The following is a 20,057-nucleotide window of genomic DNA, read 5'->3' on the forward strand; positions in this document are numbered from 1 at the left end:
GTGACTGGTTCTGACCGGAGTCACATGTCCTCTGACACAGGCTCATGTGCAGAACATGGGAGCTCTGGCTTGTCCTAAATGCTGTAGACTGTGAGTTCCTGGAAAGGGCAGGGGAGAGGGAGCAAGAGGAGAAAGGCAGAGACATTGGAGATGAGGAATTGGGGGAAGAAGAAGGAGAGAACAGAGAGACAATAAATGATTGAAGCAGAACAGGTGTCCCAACTCCATCTTGCTCATCACAGGTGTTGAGAGAGACAGGTAGTTTTCCAGTGTCAAGTCTGAACTTTGATTCTAACAATGTGCATTGAAATATCAAGGGGATCTCCACATACCTGATCTCTTCCCTCTCCTTTTTAGTATTAATTTTTATTTTGAAGTGTTTGGCTTAACCGTGATCGTCTCTTTCCCCACCTGTATTGCAATTTGGAGTTTATGTTTATTTTGCCTCCCTGTTGTTCATGTCATTATAATTATAACAGCAAAGGAATCTGAAGGAGCAAAAACTGACTCAAAACTTCATTTCCCCATCATGCCGGAACATCCTACAAACAGCTCACGCAGCTGGAATCATAACACGCAAGGCCAGGGGATGGGAGATGCAGGTTTCCAAGTATTCTGTCTTTCTCAGATGACACATTCCAGCCCCTTGTGTGCCTCCAGCCTGTAAGACCTTGACACATTTATTGTCTCATTCTATAGATAATGTGATTGTAACACAATGTGACTGAAATTAAACCACTTCCAGATGAGGAAACAACAGAAGAGAAAAGCCATTATTGCATTGGCCGGGAATCAAACCCAGATGAATTGCTTGGAAGACACCTATGCACACCAGCATACCACCAGTCCATCTGGCAGGAGTAGTTTTCCTGCAGGCTCTGTGTGCTGGCAAAGGGGGTGACACATGACCATGGAGTTAGTGAGCAGGGTGGATGGGCTGGAAGCTGCCTGACAGCTGGGAGCAGAGTTAGGATCCCAGAGTGACTGAAAGGGGGCAATGGTGAAAACAGATCTCACTGGGAGCTGGCCCCACACCCACCCCGCCCCTAGGAGAGGGGAACTGAAGCTCAACTTCAATCACAGAATAATCTTCCCAGAGAAGGAAGGGGACAGCTTGTTTTAAAGACCAGGTTTGTGTTTGTTTCTGGTACATACGAAGGGGCTGGGTAGTGCTGATTCCAGCCCCCAGACTCTGGGAAGATAAGGAACAAATTCAGGCTGCCAGTGACCTGCAGGAGGGAGATGATCTTTTGACAGTGACAGATGCCTCGTCCTAAAGGCCTTTGTCTGCCCCCTTCCAGTGACTGTTTGGCACAGGAATGCAGCCCCCACTCCTGGGTGTCTCCTGGGGAAATAATGTTTCTGTGCAAAACACCAAAGCTTTTAACAGAAAAGAAAAGGAAATGGCCACACGATGGGACTAGGACATAAGGAATGAAACACAAGATCCTTCTCCCCTGTGCATTGACTTTTAACCTTGTTTGTGGTGGTTTTGTATCCATGTTGGTCCCAGGGGTCCTCTGGGGCGCCGGGCATTGGCCACTTTCGGGAGAGTGGGCTAGATGAACTGGTCTGACTCAGTGTGGCTGTTCTTATGTTCTAACTGCTGGTTATGGAAGAGACGAATTTCCAGGCTACACAGAACTGAAGAAGTGTGTGGGGTTAGCTCCACAGCTTGTCTCTTTCACCAACAGAGGTTGGTCCTCTTACCCTCACCACCTTGTCTCTCTTGGACTCTGAAAAGTGCTTTCTCTCCACTCCCTTTGGAGAGAAGTTAAGTTTCCCTTTGGGCAACTATCAGGCTGAAGCAATTGTATTGACTGTGACACTAGAATTGAAGATTTTATATTATAAATAAATGAGTCTAAACCTGAGGTTCGGGTTTTCACATTGGTTTTTCTAACTCCGTTCCCAATTCTCTTCTAGAAAGGCCTCCAGGACGCCTGCCCAGCCCAGCAAAAGTGGCCAGGAGAAAGCCCACACTGCTGCTCTTTCAGGTAGTTGAAGGCTGCTATCAAACCCCCCTCACTCCGTCAGTCCCCAGTCTGTGGCAGTGCCTGGGATTCTTCCGTCCTAAGTGCAGGACTCTGCACTTCTCCTTGTTGAACCTCCTCAGATTTCTTTTGGCCCAATCCTCCAATTTGTCTAGGTCACTCTGGACCCAAACCCTGTCCTCCAGCGCTTGGATTCTTTACATGCTTTCACAGAGCAAAGAGCACATGTTCCATGATTTCATAGGGCAGAGTTTTGTGCTATCGGGAGCTTTCCCTGTGTGAATTTGACAGGTGGATCAACACAGAGACACATTGTGACCCTTCTCAGGGTGCTGAGGACTGTGAGTCTCCTTGTTGCCACCTGCCACAAGGAAGAGGGAGTTTTGCATTTGGCAGCTGGATGTTAGTGACCAAACTCACCAGCCTGCTGGAACTCAAGGACCCTCCTCTGATCTACAGCAGCCACCTTAACCCTTGAGTTCCTTCAATGTGTCCCCCTCTGGGTCCAACCCGGATCACCAGATACTTGGTGAAATCCCAGATCCTCTCTTCCCCAAGTATCCCAGGTTACTAGTTTTACTGTGGACCATTGTTACTGTATTTCACACAGCACCTGAGTCCAGTTATTGAACAAGCAAAAAATTTATTTAACAACGGATAGAGATTTAAACAAACAAACGTGAGTGATGGAAACCAACTGTTACCAACTAAACAAAGGCAAAAAATGATGGAATAGAAAGGCCAGCACAAAAAACAGAGAGAGGAACAATAAGATACTAAAAGGATAATGGTTGGAACTCTCCATTTCTCTCAGTCTTTGGATTGATGGGTACTAGAGCTGTAGCAACAGTTGAGGAACCAGGGTAAATTAAACATAAGGTTTGAGCTGCTAGTGAAGCATTTCCCACGCTCACGGCATTCATAGGGCCTCTCTCCTCGTGGATTGTTTGATGCCTAATAAGGTGCGAACTGCGATTGAAGGTTTTCCCGCACTCAGTGCATTCATAGGGCCTGTCCCCTATGTGGATTCTCTGATGTCTAGAAAGGACTGATCTTTGAGTGAAGCTTTTCCCACACTCACGGCATTCAAAGGGCCTCTCCCCCGTGTGGATTCTCTGATGCTGAGAAAGGTTTGAGCTGCTAGTGAAGCTTTTCCCACACTCACGGCATTCAAAGGGCCTGTCCCCTGTGTGGGTTACCTGATGTACAGAAAGGGCTGAGCTGTGAGAGAAGGTTTTTCCACAGTCACTGCATCTATTTTTTCTCTTTCGCCTGAGGATATCCTGCTGTGTTGTGGTTTCCATGAGGACCTTCTGAGTTCCCCAACAGGAAATAAATTTATCCACTTTCTTCCCTGGCTGGTTTCCTTGATCTGTTTTTGGTCTGTGCTGAATCTCCCAGGACTTTCCCTGCTCATGACTCCTGGACACATTCCTTTTCGATCTTTGCAATAATGCTCTGTTTTTACCCACTGGCTCAACATTTTCAGGCTGAGAATTCTGCTCCTCTTTCTCACATGCCATTGCATCACCTGCTGTGACAGAGACAGAAACCTCAAACAGGGATGGAAAGGGGAAGACCAAACCAAAACAAGTGCTGAGGACAGGTCAAATAAAAATCAGGAGCTGAACTCCCCCCAACTCTTCCCCCAAATAGGAGAGAGGAGGGGGATGAATTCAGCCTTCACATCCCATCCAAATACGCAGGGGGAAGGGAGGAAGCTACTGCCTGGTGTCTGCTAGGATCTATAGGAAGCCATGAACTATATTTACCCTGAGGATATGACCCCTGCAAGGGACAATAATGAACTGAGAGACCTCCCCAAGGGCTTTGTTGGGCATTCCAGATGTTTCCTTCAGGCACTTACAGATTCTGAGGTGGTTTAATGTTTCCTCACCTGTGCAGGGAGATCTCAGGATCTCTCTTTCCTCTGAACCCTGGAGGTCTGGGACCCATGGCTCTTCCCCTTGTTCCAGCTGGGAGATCACATCAAGTTGGAAAACTAGAAACCCTGCTCAGATGAAAGAAAACAAAGGAGTTCAGTTGATTTCATAAGACTTGGTCATAAAATAACATTCTATTAATTTAACTTTAGTGCTTAGTGTGACCTGGTGGGCCAGGGGCAGTTCTCACTGAAAATGCCAAAGTTAGGACAGGCTGAAAAAGGGAGAGTAGATGCTCCCAAAACTGATGGTTAACACTGAAGTTAAACTCACTGACCAGTCACACACTGTGCTTCTGATCACCCACACGGGTTATCGAGAAGCTGAAAAAAGAAATCACACGGCCCCCTTTATTCCATCCCAGTTCTCTGGCTCCTAATCAGCAGCGAGGTCCAGTACAGTGAGAGGTTATTTCAAAACTCTGCTCACATAAACAAAGTGTTCCTCTGACCCCAAAGGGTCAGCCACATCACCAGGTCAGTATAGGTTTGGATATTACCCAAAATTCCATCCTTCCAGCCGATCCTTAGCATCTAAACTACAGGTTTAAACGAAAGAAAGACAGAAAGAAGTTAAATGGGAACGCAGTCAGATACATTCCAAAATGGATATATCAGGTTCTTAGCAGTATTGGTGAGTTGCTGGCTTGAAAGTCTGTCCGGAACACATCCACAGCTCGGATGGGTCATTGAGTCTTTTGTTCCAGGGTTCAGTTTGTAGAGAAGTTGCTCCAGAGGTAGGAAGGGGGATTGAAGACAGAATGGAGATGATGCAGCTGCCCTTTACATTCCTTTTGCCATGTGGCCTGTACTTCCTGTGTCCCAAACACAAGCTTCACAGCACGTGGCATGGAAAAGCCTTGGAGTTCTCATTACACAGGCATACCCCGGCATGTCTTGCTGACTCAATAGGTGTATCCCCTTGGTCCTTTCCATGGGCTCATTGTACAGCTGATGACTCTCAATGGGCCATCAAACAGGCTAGGCAGTGTTGATGCCAATATGTCTGGGGTTGTCACCCAGAAACACTGCACAAGTCTGGCAATACAGATATACCCTACATATCTATAACTCACAATACAAAGGTGATACAAACATAGAAACAAAATTATTATATTATTATTATTGGCAAATCATAACATTTTCACTGACATGGCATATCTAGCACGATTGATTGCAATTTTATCAGATTATATTATTATTATTATTAATACCAAAGAGTCTCACAATTCCATACAGCGTCACACTTGGTAAACCAGTGAATTCCCAGGACCAGTTCCCCAGGTCCTTGAAGATGCCGAACACTGTGCTTATGAGGGAGTGAAATACCCACATATCTGCTGGGAACACACACACAGACACTGTGTCAGTCTATACCCCTGTGTTTACTCCTTTAGAAAATTGTGATCAATTTTGTACACAGTATGGCTTGTGAGGTATCATTTGAAAACACATAACCTACTGAATATTATCCTCCTGTTAAAATGTGTAGTAACACTGTATGTAAAGTTATGAGATTTTACAGTATGATATTACTGAAAAAGTCACAATTCTGAGGAACACCCACAGAGCAGTTCCTCAGAGATAGCAAGGCAAACAGCTGATCAAACAGCCATTCTCCTGCAGGGGGAAGGTGTGAAGACATTTACATTCCATCGCAATCCAGACCAGTGAGGAGTTGTGTCATCTGTAATCCTGGGTGAGATTCAGTGTTCTGCTGCTGGAGCTCCCCTGTCTGGATATCCCCAGCCAGCATTCAAGGCCGCACCGAGTGTCTGTGTGATAAGTCACCCTGGACCAGCAGCTCTGACTCCAGCCGCCTGCTTGTTACATACCAAGCCCATTCTGGTTTGGGTAGAGAAGGCTCAGGGTTTGAGAGAAGGCCGGGGGTAGGAAGCTTCTATTCATTATGCTGGACCTAACCCCCAGTTTTACTTGAGTAAAGAGGAGATATTTGGCACTGTGTGATACTGCTCCTGTGCTCTGTTCCCAAAGTGTTCTGCAGCTTGGGAGGGTCTCTGGTAGTGTGTGTGTGTCACTGGCATATTGGGGTGATGCTGAAACAGGATAGAGTAGAGGAGGCATCGTGGGGCTGGCGTGAACCTTCACTCTTCATTTCCCCTTCCAAGAACAGAGGGAACAGGAATCCTTACCCAGCGAGGTCACATTCTCATAGTTCTCCTGCATGACACCCCTGTAGAGGGCTCTCTGAACGGGGTCCAGCAGAGCCCCCTCTTCCCTGGTGAAGTACACAGCCACTTCCTCGAAGGTCACCGGCTCCTGAAAGAGCAAGAGTCCAACACTCAGTACCTGCTGCCTCACTCACAACCCCACTATTCACGGAACAGCAGCACCAGGTAAATGGAAGCTCCGGGAGGCACATGTTAACAGAGTCCCACCCCACCTTGCTTAGAGCAGCCAGGAGGCATCAGAGGGTAGAAAGAGAGAACCTTTGTGTCTCCCAGCTGACAGACGGAGGCAGGATCTTCACATTTATCACATAGCTACTAGCCAGAGCTTGATATAGGAGATGGGGCTGTCTCTGGACCCTACTGGTGTCTCCCTGGTAGGAATCCCAATGCTCTCCAAATTAAATATATGGAAGAAAGGGGAAGTCAATAGTAAAGAATAGAAGTTAGAAGGTCAGTTTTGTAGAAAACTGGTAAAGAAAGCTATCAGAAATCAATGACCAATGAATGACAATAAGAAGGAAGATTTTAAAAGTATATTAAGTGCAAACTTAATCCTAACAATGGTACTTTACTAATAGAAATGGCAGAATTATCAAAAATAATGCAGAAGAGGTAAAAGTCCTCAATAAATATTTCTCTCCTGGATTTGGAGAAAAACAGGTGCTGTACTCGTATCATAAGATGTTGATGGCGACACTCTTTCCATTCCGAGAAGAAGTCATGAGGACAGTAGCTATTAAAGTCAGATATATTTAAATCAGCGGGTCCAGATAACTTGTATACAAGCCTTTCTAAAAGACCTGAAGTCTGACATCTATATTCATCAAGATAATGGTGCAGCCAATACTGGATTTCATTCATTAATAAAGAATCAAAGAAGGGTAATATGATTAGTGCCCACTAACAAAGGTTTAGAGAAAATAGAGCCTATCAAACTAACGGGATATCCTTACTGGAGGAGATCAAAAGTTTGGTTGCAGCTAATAGTATTGATGTAATTTACCTAAACTCTGTAAGGGATATGACTTGATCAGCACAATATTTTTACTAAAAAAACTAGAATGATACAAAATAAACATGGCATACATTAAATAGATTAAAAACTGTGATAGTAAATGGGGAGCCAGGGTCGAGTGGATTTCTTTCTAGCAGGTTCCCGCAGGGACTGGTTCTTGGCCCTGTGCTATTTAACATTCTTATCCATGACTTAAAAGAGTGTATAAAATCATCACTAATAAAGTTTGCAGTTGCCACAACGATTGGCGTTGTGAGTAGAATGAAGTGTGAGTAGATTCAGGCTCCATCACTGGGAGTCTGGGAAGTTGTCCCAGCCCTGGCTGGAGGGTTATTTCCTGTTCCACAAAGAGGGGAAGTTCCATTCCCAACTCCTGTGCCTTGAAATTAGGCCCTATCTGACATTACACCCCCATATTCATCATAGTGGTATGGTTATAATATGATTAGGACATAATTATGATGTATTTTGTACAAGATGCATTATGTGTGGTGTCACTGGAAAAGCTATGAGTTGCTGAATATGATTATCCTATTTGTGTGCACATATCACGTTCGTATCTGAAGTTATGGATACTGACTCTGTATCTGTATTTCAAATGTGCTTACTCTGGGTAACACCCACAACGAGCCTTTCAGGTAGAACAATGAAGGAGCCAGACAGTGCTGATGGCTCATCAACAAAGACAATGGACCGTGGAAGAGCTTAGCCTTCCTGTGATTGTTTCAGCCAGCCTATGAGTCATGGCTACTATGACGCAGCAGGGCCTGTGACCAGACCACATGACACTAAACTTCATTTTAGTACCTGTATTTTTCCACAAACTGGACTGGGAACTGAGTTTGGAACAAAGGGTTCCCGCCATATGGAAAAGCTACATAAGGTGGGGTGTGACATCATCCCTTGGTCTCATTCTCCACACAAGAGAACTCCTGGAAACACCTAAGAAACAAAAACTGAAGTGGGGGGAGTGCTGGTCCCAGGGTAAAGGGTTTTCTAGCTTGTGTATGGAAACTTGGTGGACTGCTTGTATCATCAGTCAGGGTGAGAAACTGCTAATTCAAATTCTATCCAGATAGTATGTTAGGCTTAGTTTGAGTTTCGGTATTTGCTAAATAATCTGCTTTGATCTGTTTATCATCACTTATAATCACTTAATCTACCTTTCTGCAGTTAATAAACTTGTTTTATGCTTTATCTTAAGCAGCGTATTTTGAGTGAGGTGCCTGGGGAAAATCTCAGCTTGGTTAGCACAAGCTCGCTGTGCACATCTGTCCCAGATCGAGGGGAAGGCGAACTATATTAATGAGCTTACATTATAGAGATCCCTTTGCACTATAACATGGTATAATTCTGAATTTATACTACAGTAAGTATGCAAGGTTGGGGAGCTGAGAAATTGGCTGTTGTCGTCTATCTCTCCTTGAGTGGCTTAGGTAAAGCACTCCGGTAGCTTAGTTGGGTGTATGGCGTCACCTGCTGTCGTGTTGGGTAATAACAGGGCCTGCAGAGGCTGGCTGAATCTCCAGCAAAGCAGTGTGAGAAGGGCCAGCCCAGCTTGAGCGTTAGAGGGCACAGCGGTTCCCAGACTGCCCCTGAGGGTGACAACCCATCACACCTAAACTACACTAGTGTCAGCAGGTTTGTCACATCCTGTCCTCCCTTTCTCCACCCAAGATATTTCCTGCCTCCCACCACCTCGAGCAATTCCCACCCTCCTATGCATTTACTGCTCCTCTCCCTCCAAGCAGAACCCACCACCAGCTCCCTGATAATCCCTTACCTGAGCCAGCTCCATTGCAACCATTTCCTTCCCCCTGGGAGGATGGGATGATCTGGAGCAAACCATGGACGTTATTCTGTAGCCTGCTGGGGTGAAAAGGGCAAGGGGTCAGAATTCAGAAAGGGCTTTTGTCCATTCCACAAGCCGATTCCCCCCAGGTTTTCCCTCTGCTAATGGACATTCTAGGATCTGCCACACTATGAAGCACAGAGTGACCTTATCCCAGTACAGGCCTAGCCCCCTCCCACCAGGGCGTAACCCTCTGACACATGGTGAAACCCTCCCAGTAACAGTCTCTCTGTTACACTTATCAAGTTTGCGGACAATACCAAGCTGGGAGGGGTTGTAAGTGCTTTGGAGGATTGGATTAAAATTCAAAATGATCTGGACAAACTGGAGAAATGAGCTGAAGGAAAGAGGATGAAATTCAGTAGGGACAAGTGCAAAGTACTCCACTTTGGAAGGAACAATCAGAGGCCAGAGAAGAGCAGAATCCAAAGAGTCACTTTGGGGGATTCTCCCTGTCATTGTCCCCAAGGCAGCTGTCTCAGGTTTACAAAGTTGTTTGATGTTCCGGCCTTTATACAGTCTCTCCTGGGAGTGCCCCTTTCATGGGCTGGGCCTAGTTTTAGTTTTCGGTAGTTAACAATCTTGGTTTATTGTTTATCTAACCAGTGTGTTTGGATTAAAGTGTGTTGGAAACTCCGTTTGGGATAAAAAGCTGGTGCATGCAATTTTACACTGATGAAATGACAGACTTCATATGAGCTTGCGTTGTTCAGTAGCGTGCTGGACAGTGCAAGACGCACATTTCTGGGGGAAAGTTGGGCACTTGAGAATTTGCTGGTTTTCTCCTGAGGTGTAATTCATGAGTGGCTGTCTAGCAGCACTCAATTCTGTGTAGCTGGGAGTGAGTAACATGCTGGAGACTGTGTGTTAATTGGCCAAGAGGGGCTGTTCTCGCGGGAAAACAGTGGAAAAGGCACCCCAGGTTGGAGAACTGAGGGGACACAGCTATTTAACAGTCCAGATTGTACTCTAGGTAATGTCACAGACACTCATTATGACAGAGCCTCTTCCAACACAGAGAAAGTAAATCCATGTCCCAGAAATCAAAGACTCCAGACAGAGGGCAACTGTCCCTGGTACTGCTTCTTGCTGACAGAGAGGTTCAGAGACAGCGAGAGAGTCCTGGGGAAGCTGGAAACAGGAAGCATGGGCTGGTGGGGTTCAGTGGAGAAAGGGAACAGGAAGGGCAGGGATATCACTGAATGCAGGATCTCAGCAGTACTAGATGTCAGGATAGCACATAGTGCAGCCCATTGGAAAACATAATCCCCACTATACATACAGAATGATGGGGTCAAAATTAGCTGTTTCCACTCAAGAGATGGATCTTTGAGTCAAGGTGGATAGTTCTCTGAAAACGTCCACTCAGTGTGCAGCAGCAGTGAAAAAAAGCGAACAATTTTGGAAATAATTAAGAAAGGGATAGAAACGACAGAATATATCATATACCCTATTTGTAAAAACAGCAAATAAATCCATGATACACCCACATCTTGAATACTGCATGCAGATGTCGCCGCATCTCAAAAAAAGATATATTGGAATTGGAAAAGGTTCAGAAAAGGGCAACAAAAATGATTAGGGGCATGGAACAGTTATGCCAGACCTAACCCCCAGTTTCACTTGAGCAAACAGGAGCTATTTGACACTGTGAGATACGGCTCCTGTGCTCTGTTCCCAAAGTGATCTGCAGAAGGGGAGGGTCTCTGGTAGTGTGTGTGTGTCACTGGCATATTGGGGTGATGCTGAAACAGGACAGAGTAGAGGTGGCATTGTGGGGCTGGCATGAACCTTAATTCTTCATTTCCCCTTCCAAGATCCGAGGGGACAGGAACCCTTACCCAGCGAGGTCACAGTCTCATAGTTCTCCTGCATGACATCCCAGTAGAGGGCTCTCTGAGTGGGGTCCAGCAGAGCCCACTCTTCCCTGGTGAAATGCACAGCCACCTCCTCGAAGGTCACCGGCCCCTGAAAGAGCAAGAGTCCAACACTCAGGACCTCTTTCCCCACTCACAACCCCACTATTTGTGGCAGAGAGGAGCGAATCAGATGGAAGCTCTGGGTGGATCCCACTCAACAGAGTCCCACGCCCAACCCTGCTCAGCGTATCCAGCAAATATCAGGGTGAGGGGACGAAGAGAGAGCCCCTTGTCTCTCCCAGCAGATCCATCGCACACCTACTAGCCACCGAAGGATACAGGAGATGGAGCCCCTAGCAGGGTCCAGGGAGAGCTCCCTGGTAGGAAGCCCAATAACCTCCTCATTGTGAGGAGCGGGATATGAAGGGAGAGGCAGCTCCAATAAGCCTGACTCATGGGTGCCCCCTTCATATCTCACAGCAGCCGCTGGTTAGTGAGCTCAGGCTCCAGCCCTGGGAGTCTGGTCAGTTTGACTAGCTCCATGTAGGTGGGCTATTTTCTTTCTTCACAAATTAGGGCATTTCCACCTCCCAACCTCCTGGGTCTGTTCCTAGAATCTAGGCCACTTATTAAATAACTCCCAGCAGGTTTGCCACACCGTGGCCTCCTCCTTTCCCCACGCTGTGAATTTCCTGCCCCACTCCAACCTCCAAACCAGACTTCCCATCTCCAGTGTATTTGCTGTCCCTCTCCTCCAGCAGGAACCCACCAGCAACCCCCCGATAATCTCTACCTGAGTTGGCTCCACTGCAGCCATTTCTCTTCCCTGTCCCACGCCAGGCTGGGATGAGCTGGAGCAAAACATGGACATCATTCTGCAGCCTGTCTGGGGGAGAAGGGCAGTTGTGGGTGTTTCAGAACTGGTTTTAGTTAATTTCACATCAGAATTCCCCCAGGCCCTTTCCCTGCATAGAGACACACTAGATTCTGCCATGCTGGGAAATGCTCAATCTGTTCATTACAATGTAGACCTGCCCCCTCCTGCCAGGCGAAGCCCAGACACATTTTTAACCTCCCTTCTCCCTCCCCTCACCCCCTAACAAAGTCTCTGAACACAAGGCTAGAAAATAGCAGAACCAAAGGAGTCACTGTGGGGGATTCCCTCGGACACTGATCCCACGGCAGCCACATCCCAGCAGGGGGAATATGGAGTCAGGAACTGGCTTTTCCTCTGTCTGATCCTTGTTTTGTTCACTGGAAAGTGGTTCTGCCCAGGGATGCAGCAATACATGTGTCTGGGTGGACTAGAGAGCTGGAAATCTCTCCCCCCTCATTTCTCACACTGCCCCTTTCAGTTTCTCCTTCCCCTGTCCTCTCTCCCTGCCCCTCTGGCTGGGAAAGTCCCATTCCTGGGGGCTTTGCTCTCCCAGGGCTGGATTTTCTCCTGGCAATTGCTACTGGGAGGAGAAATGAGGAGGGGCTGTTTGTGCAGAGTCACTTTCTTGCCAGACCCCAGCACTTTCCCTGAGGTCTGTCAGTTACCTGGAGACTCTGGCTCAGAATTTAGTATTAACAGGGCCCAGGGCTGCCCTAGGGGGCTAGGACCAGCTGGAGAAAGTCATCCCCTGGGCCAGGCAGAGAAGCAGCTTTAATTCAGGTCACATCCCAGCACAGAACCCCACTGGGGGAGCAGCAGCTGCTAAGCCTGCTCTCCCCAATCACAATGGAGGCTGCAGCGTCTGACCCAGGAAGCTGAACCCCAATATCCTGAGCAGAGAGGGACAGAGCGTTTGAGCAGCTTCCCTCCTTATCTCTCTGGGGAGAGCAGCTAATGAGAGCCCCTCCTCACAGGGAGAATTGCTGATCTCATTTGCCCCACTGTCGATCCGGAGTCACTCCTTGTCTTTCCATACAGTGACTCTGGATTAACAATGGTCTCAATGAAACCAGAGTTCAGAAAGAATGAATCCAGAATGCTGTGGAAGAGACCATTGTGCGGCAGTGCTGACCCCCTTCCCTCCTCCCTCACCGCGAGATCCAGGACAAGGACTGGACAATCTAGGACAATGGAACTGGAAGTTCCTGCACTTTTCAAGAGGGGAGCAGAGCAAAAATCTGTGATTTCACCTCACAGTGTCTGATAAGTGGCTAGAAAGTTATCACAGTAACTGGGCCTGGCTGGGGAATGTCGGGCAGTGCTTGGAGCCAGGATTCTGGCATAAGCTAATCATGGAGAAGCAGCAAGGTTAGGAGCAGCCCCCAGAGCCCAGCCAACCCCCCCCCCCAGATACTCCCTGGAACCCACCCTCCGGAGTCCCTGGCCAGGGACCTCAGATACCACTCAGAGCCCCACCGGCCAGACAACCCCCACCAGACCTTCATTGCCAGGTAGGGAATCCCAAAAGGTTCCCCCCACCAAGAGACCACAACAGCCAGAGACCCCCCCAAAAGGGACCCCCACTGGGAACTCAGTCCCTCACTGCCTGCCTAGGATCCGCCCCCCCCCCCCCGCCCTCCAGCAGGATCTGCCCTGCCCTTTGCCTGGCACCCCCTCCTCGCCCCTGCGGGATCCCCTGATGCTTTACAGGGGCACCCCCTGGCCTAGCGCCGGGGATTCTCCCACACACACTCTGTGCACTGGGCTCGGCAGCGATCCCAGGAGTCTGCGGGGGAAGCCCAGACAGAGCCCCTGGCACAGCACCAGGCTCCCTCTAACCCCCTGTCCCGCCTCCCAAGAGACGCCCCCTGCTGTTCTGCAGCCACCAGGCCCCAGCGATACCCACCTCCAGGACCCACAGCCTCAGGGCTGGGCACATCACACCCACCCCCTGAAACCCCAAATCTCCAGAACCCACCAACCTCACTAGGGTACCCCCTGCCCAGCCACCCAGAGGCCTCCCCCACCACAATCCCCCGTCACCGGCTATCTCCCCACCCCGCCCCACCCCACCCAGCAACTCTGTTACCCCACAGTGCCTGAGAAGTGGATAGAAAGTGACCACCGCCCCCTGCTGGCCAGTCACACAGGCAGAGGGAGCCCTGGGGGATGTCTCTGGAACTGGAGTATGGAAGGCCTGGAGGGACAAAATAGGTAAGAAATGTCCATGGCCTGTCACTAGCAAATAATGGCCACCCTGGATCCACCACAGAAGTGGCTACATCTTAGCACTGCCCAGTCTCCCAGAGGCCACCAGATGATGCCAATAGCCGGGGGCAGGATTTCTCTGGGCCACTGAAATGTTTCAGGGGGTTGGTGAGTGAGCTCAGCCTTGCATCCATCCCTGATGTTTCATGGACTAACAGCAGCAGCGTAAAGAAAGAGCCGAGCCAATATCTCACTCTCAGAGGGGAAGGTGCCACATCCCCTCTGTGACCTCCAGGGGAATAAGGCAGCGCTTCAAAGGAAAACGTTAGAAGTGGCAGGGGAGAAATAGGAAAGGAAAACAGCCCTTTTCTCAGGAGATACAAACTCGACTCCCTCCTGTCTCTGTCACCAGTGGATTTAGCCTCCCTCCTTGTGAGCTGTAAATAAAATAAAGAGGCAACAAGGTGGTTTGGCACAAACAAAGGTCAGTGTAGTCAGGGTAAAGGTACAGAAAACTGGGGGAAGAAGGGAAAATGCAAACTTAATGAATCCAATCAAACAGCGACTGGCTTTGGGAGCTTAACACTCAGGCCCAGAATCCCTCCCTTGGAAACCGGAAAACACTAAACGATGTCCCAGCACAGAAACCTTTCCCCCCTGTGCAGGTGCAGCGGGTCCCATGGGCCGGCGCGAGGCCAAGGACCTTCCACTCTCCGGCTGGTTTAGAGCCGTTGAGGAGGAGCACTGGGGAGTCCAGACGACGGGTGGGTTTCGTCGCTGGCAGGGAGGCCCTGTGGGAGGCTGGACACCAGGGATGCAGGACGGCAGGAATGGGGGTGACAGGCCTCCTGTTCCTCAGTCTCACAGCGGGACCCAGGGGGCTCGTCACTCTCCGGCTCGGGAGCTCTGGGAAGACCCGACCGTGGAGGGGCCGTCGCTGGGGGGGGACGGCCCCGCGCAGGCGCTGAGCACGTCCTTATATCACTTCTGTGGCGGGAAAAGTGCTGAGGAGATGGAACGCTGAGGGCTGGTTTTGGCGGGAAAAACCGGTTTGGACTGGTTTGAGCCTGTCCCCTGATGGTAAACAAGTCCCCTCTCAGAGATGGAGTCCAGGGGTCAATAGTTCATATGCTCCAGATTGGATCTTATTTTAAAGCCAGTGATTTAACATAAGAACATAAGAAAGGCCATACCGGGTCAGACCAAGGGTCCATCTAGCCCAGTATCTGTCTACCGACAGTGGCCAATGCCAGGTGCCCCAGAGGGAGTGAACCTAACAGGCAATGATCAAGTGATCTCTCTCCTGCCATCCATCTCCATCCTCTGACGAACAGAGGCTAGGGACACCATTCTTACCCATCCTGGCTAATAGCCATTTATGGACTTAGCCTCCATGAATTTATCCAGTCCCCTTTTAAACATTGTTATAGTCCTAGCCTTCACAACCTCCTCAGGTAAGGAGTTCCACAAGTTGACCGTGCGCTGCGTGAAGAAGAACTTCCTTTTATTTGTTTTAAACCTGCTGCCTATTAATTTCATTTGGTGACCCCTAGTTCTTGTATTATGGGAATAAGTAAATAACTTTTCCTTATCCACTTTCTCAACATCACTCATGATTTTATATACCTCTATCATATCCCCCTTAGTCTTCTCTTTTCCAAGCTGAAGAGTCCTAGCCTCTTTAATCTTTCCTCATATGGGACCCTCTCTAAACCCCTAATCATTTTAGTTGCCCTTTTCTGAACCTTTTCTAGAGCTAGAATATCTTTTTTGAGGTGAGGAGACCACATCTGTACACAGTATTCGAGATGTGGGCGTACCATGGATTTATATAAGGGCAATAATATATTCTCAGTCTTATTTTCTATCCCCTTTTTAATGATTCCTAACATCCTGTTTGCTTTTTTGACAGTCTCTGCACAATGCATGGACATCTTCAGAGAACTATCCACGATGACTCCAAGATCTTTTTCCTGACTCGTTGTAGCTAAATTAGCCCCCATCATGTTGTATGTATAGTTGGGGTTATTTTTTCCAATGTGCATTACTTTACATTTATCCACATTAAATTTCAATTTACTTCATAAACATCTTATTAACCAACTAACTGAACATATTGAACAGTTTATACTTCTCACACCTAACAGTGTTTGTCCTCCAGATGTGTTTACAGGTGTGGAGTTGTGGGGGAGAGAGGCCAATTCATGTCTCTACCCCGCCTTTCATAGTTTCTTCCAACTGGCTAGGAAGTACCTTTGCTAGGATGTGAGTCAAGCAGTGCCCATTGTCGCTGTGCTATCTCGGAGAAGTCTGCATTGTACCCGGTTCCTGGGATAGTCCTTGGGAGTGTGGATCTCTTTAATAGGCCAGCAGCGGGTCTGGCTCCTCCATTGTCACACCTGAAAGGCTGGTGGTGGGCATTTCCCAACCTCATCTCAGTAACACACACAGAGCACAACTTCCCAGCCAATGCTACACACACAATCCAACACAATATTAAGGTTCAACAGACCAAGACTTTTGAAATGATACCTCACCAGGCAGACTTTGTACAAACCGTATCATCATTATATGAGACTGGTGAATATGGGGCTTCCAGGGTGCTGCTCTGAGCACAGCGAGCCTCCCCTGGGCTGACATTGCAATGGAGACGTACCCTTAGAGTCCATCTCTCCTGGGATAAAGATGGCAGCATGGCTGGCCTAGACCATCTGACGTGGGCTCATGAAGCTAAAGCTGAGAGGCTAAAAACTGTGGTGCAGATATTTGTGTTCACACTGAAGCCTGGGTTTGGAAACCCTCACCCCTCGTGGGGTCTCAGAGACTGGGCTCAAGCCCATCTGTCTGCACTGTAATTTTATAGTCTTGCAGCCCAAGCTGCATAACCCTGAGTCAGCTGACCCGGGCTTTGCGACAGGTGCCCTGGGTGTGTTAATCGCAGTGCAGACATAACATTAGGCTACGTCTCCAGTGCAATGAAACACCCACGACTGGCCCGTGTCACATTAATCAGGGTCATGCGGCTTGGGCTGTAAAGTTGCAGTGTCCGTGTCTCGGCTCAGGCTCAGTCCCCTGCTCCAGAAGCCCAGAAGGTTGGGAGGGGGTTTAGCAAGTGGAAATGGTAAGACCGCAGGGGAGTATTACCCTGGACTCATGGCATTTCTCCATTGGTCTGTCTGCTCTGGGGCAGGGACAGAAACACGTCCTGCTGCTTTTGTTATTTCAAAGGGCGGTTTAGGATTTTCATTCTCATACTCGGTGCTCAAAACAGGACTCAACCCTCGGCATAAACTAAACGAGCTGCCCACAGATTCTGGCAGCCACAATGAGCATTTGGTGTGAGAGCTCAGACCTGCCCCTGTCCCAGAGGGACGGGGTCGTCTGTGAGGGGACTGGACCACTGACCTATCAGCTCCTAACTCCCAAACTTTCAGTAACTCTATCATCAGTGCCTGTGAGTGTAATTTAAACCATAAGAAAAACCACACTAGGCTAGACCGAAGGTCCATCTAGCTCTGAATCTTGTCTTCTGACAGTAGCCAGTACCAGGTGCCCCAAAAGCAACTCAGTAAGGTACCACTGGAACTTGAACCCAGGATCTCCTGTATACAAAACAGTGGTTTTAGCCAGCTAAGCCATGGTGCCTACAGCTGCTCAAGGGATCATGTCTGCACATACCTGACTCTCTGCCAACCTCCATCTGCGCCTGACAAGCTTTGCTTGATTGGATTCAGTAAAGCAGAGGAGCAGGGGAAGTTTTACTCCCAAGGTTCTTTGGGGACAGGTCGACACTACAAAATTAGATCGGTGTAACTACATTACTCAGGGGTGTAAAAAATTTACCTCCCTCAGCAATGCAGTTATATCAGCCTAACCCCGGTGCAGATAGCGCTGTGTCAACAGGAGGGCTTCTCCCATCAGCATAGCTTGGGGAGGGGCTTGGTTAGTGAAGATGAAGAGAATAGGTGGCCCATGGCTCTTGCATTTGGGGAGGCTGGGTGTGAGCGCTGGAAGCTCCCTAAAAGTGGGGGGCCCATTGGTGCCCAGACCATGGCACTGCCCCCCCCCACCCTTCTCCTCTCTCTGAGGCCCCACCTGTGCTCCCCCCTTGCTCCTGTTCGGCCACTTCCCACCCCCCGCTCCTCCTCTTTGGCTGAGGACGGCTGATCCACCTCTCGCTCGCTCCTCTCCTCCCCCAAGGCCTTCCTGCCTCCTGCTCGTGCCTCTCCACTCCCTACCACAAGGTCTGCCTACCAGCCGCCACCGCTCTGACCTGTCCCTGCAACCCACCCTGCCCACCACCCACACCTCTCTGCCCCTCCCCTGAGACCTGCCCTGCCCACTGCCCCCACCTCCGAGACCTGCTCTGCCCACCACTCGAACCTCTCTGCCCCTCCCCTGAGACCCACCCTGTCCACGTCTTTCTTCGGTCGTCTGTTGTTATTCCATGAAACATCAAGTATGGAATAAAAAGCTGAGTTTACTCCAGGCTCAGGAAAGAAAGGAGCCACCAACCCCCCGGCATTGCTGCTTTAGTTAAAGTGTTTTAACTAAACAGCTATTGAATGTCCTCCCTATGCCCCTTGTGTCACCAGAGCACATCCATGCTAGCAGTTCTTGGATGGCAACAGAGAGCAGTGCACTGTGGGTAACTATCCCACTAAGCAACGGGCTGCAGGGTGTTTTGGGAAGGGTTTGCAATGCCTCACGGGCTGGTACAGCATCACATGATGCAGGTTTCTCTATCCCACCGTTCCACGGGCATCTTACTAGATTACCAACTCCAGTGTGCGTGGCGGGGTAGAGACTGTTTGTGTGGGGGGAGAGACAGTGTGTGTGTTGGGGAAGAGTGAGTGTGTTGAGCTAGGTAGGAGTAGATCATTATTATCCCTACTTGAAAGAGGGAGAAGCTACGTCTGAGAAAGAAGAATTGACTTGTCTTAGGTCACACAGCCAGTCAGTGGCAGAGTTGGGAATAGGACCCAAGAGCCCTGATTTTCAAACTAACCATTGGATCTTGAATTTCAGATACTGAATGACCTGAATAAAGTGCTCTCAGATGAGCTCCAGACCAACAACACTGCATAGACTGAGGACGGGAGACTGAGGGTTTTCACCAGAGAGCCCAAAGGATGGCCCAGGTCACTGATGGGGATCACTGCCCGAGCACTATTTCAGCCCCAGAGTTTTGGATGGACCTCCCACAGTGGGAGCTGCAGAGCACTCCCCCAAAACAAACAAACACACACACACACACACCCTCCCTCCCTCCCGGTGTTGGGAGGAGAACAGGAGAAAGGACAAAAGAAACAAGAGACGAAGAGAAAGGAGGGAGGGATGAAGGAAAAGGTGAAACAAAAAGGACAAACCGTAATGTCCCCAGTGATTCTAAGGGACAAAATCCTAGGTGTGCAATAAAATTCTGCCTCCTTAAGCTCGTGTTTTCCATGCCTAGAATTCAACTGTCACCAGATGGATCAGACTGAACAGGTTTCAAACCTCCAGGAGGCTCTTACCTTCTAAACAGGGACGGCTGTTTTCTAGTAAAATCACAAAAAGGGAAGGAGAAAACTCGAAAGAGGTTCCTCCTGGCGCTCACGTCCGTGAACCCGAATACTCCCTCAGTCCTCAGAGAGAGACCTGGAGAAGGAGACTTGCTGAAGCAAAGCCACAGGGGTCTCAGAGGTTTCCCTGGCCCCTCGCCCCTGTCCTGCCTGGCTGATGTCAGCATCTCTCTGTGAGGTCACCACCTCCCCACCACCTTGGACCAATAGTCTGAGGTCCTGCCAAAGGCCTTTGTGATGTCACTGCCACACCCCTCCCTTGCTGTGCCAATGTCCTGCCCCTGGCCAGGCACTTTGGAGGTTTGAGCTACTCCCTGTGGATCACCCCACTCAAGGAGCATTCGTTCTAGGCAGCAAGCCAGCTAGACAGGGAAACATCAGACGCTGCTCCCAATGCTACACTCAGTTTTTCAGAAATGAGTCGACTTTATGGCTAGAAGAGACCATTAGAGCATCTAATCTGACCCCCTGCATATCACAGGTCTCCTGTAGGACACAATAGCAGGTGAGGGTCGGGGGCTGAGGAAGCGAGCGGGCAGGCAGTGGCGGGGGTG

At 49.1% G+C, this 20,057-nt stretch overlaps 1 protein-coding gene across 1 annotated transcript in view; it reads right to left on the bottom strand.

Annotated features, from left to right (window-relative positions):
* Nucleotides 1-2,938: 2,938 nt before the first annotated feature.
* LOC120381964 (zinc finger protein 850-like) overlaps nt 2,939-20,057 on the bottom strand; it is a gene marked incomplete at both ends in the record, with an annotated part of 298,933 nt that continues 281,814 nt past the window's right edge. The window contains one exon of the mRNA XM_039500139.1: nt 2,939-3,193. Within this exon, the coding sequence (XP_039356073.1) occupies nt 2,939-3,193 (255 nt within the window). The remainder of the gene's footprint in view (nt 3,194-20,057) is intronic.

The sequence above is a fragment of the Mauremys reevesii genome, linkage group 14 (assembly GCF_016161935.1).
Source record: "Mauremys reevesii isolate NIE-2019 linkage group 14, ASM1616193v1, whole genome shotgun sequence".
Classification (NCBI taxonomy): domain Eukaryota; kingdom Metazoa; phylum Chordata; order Testudines; family Geoemydidae; genus Mauremys; species Mauremys reevesii.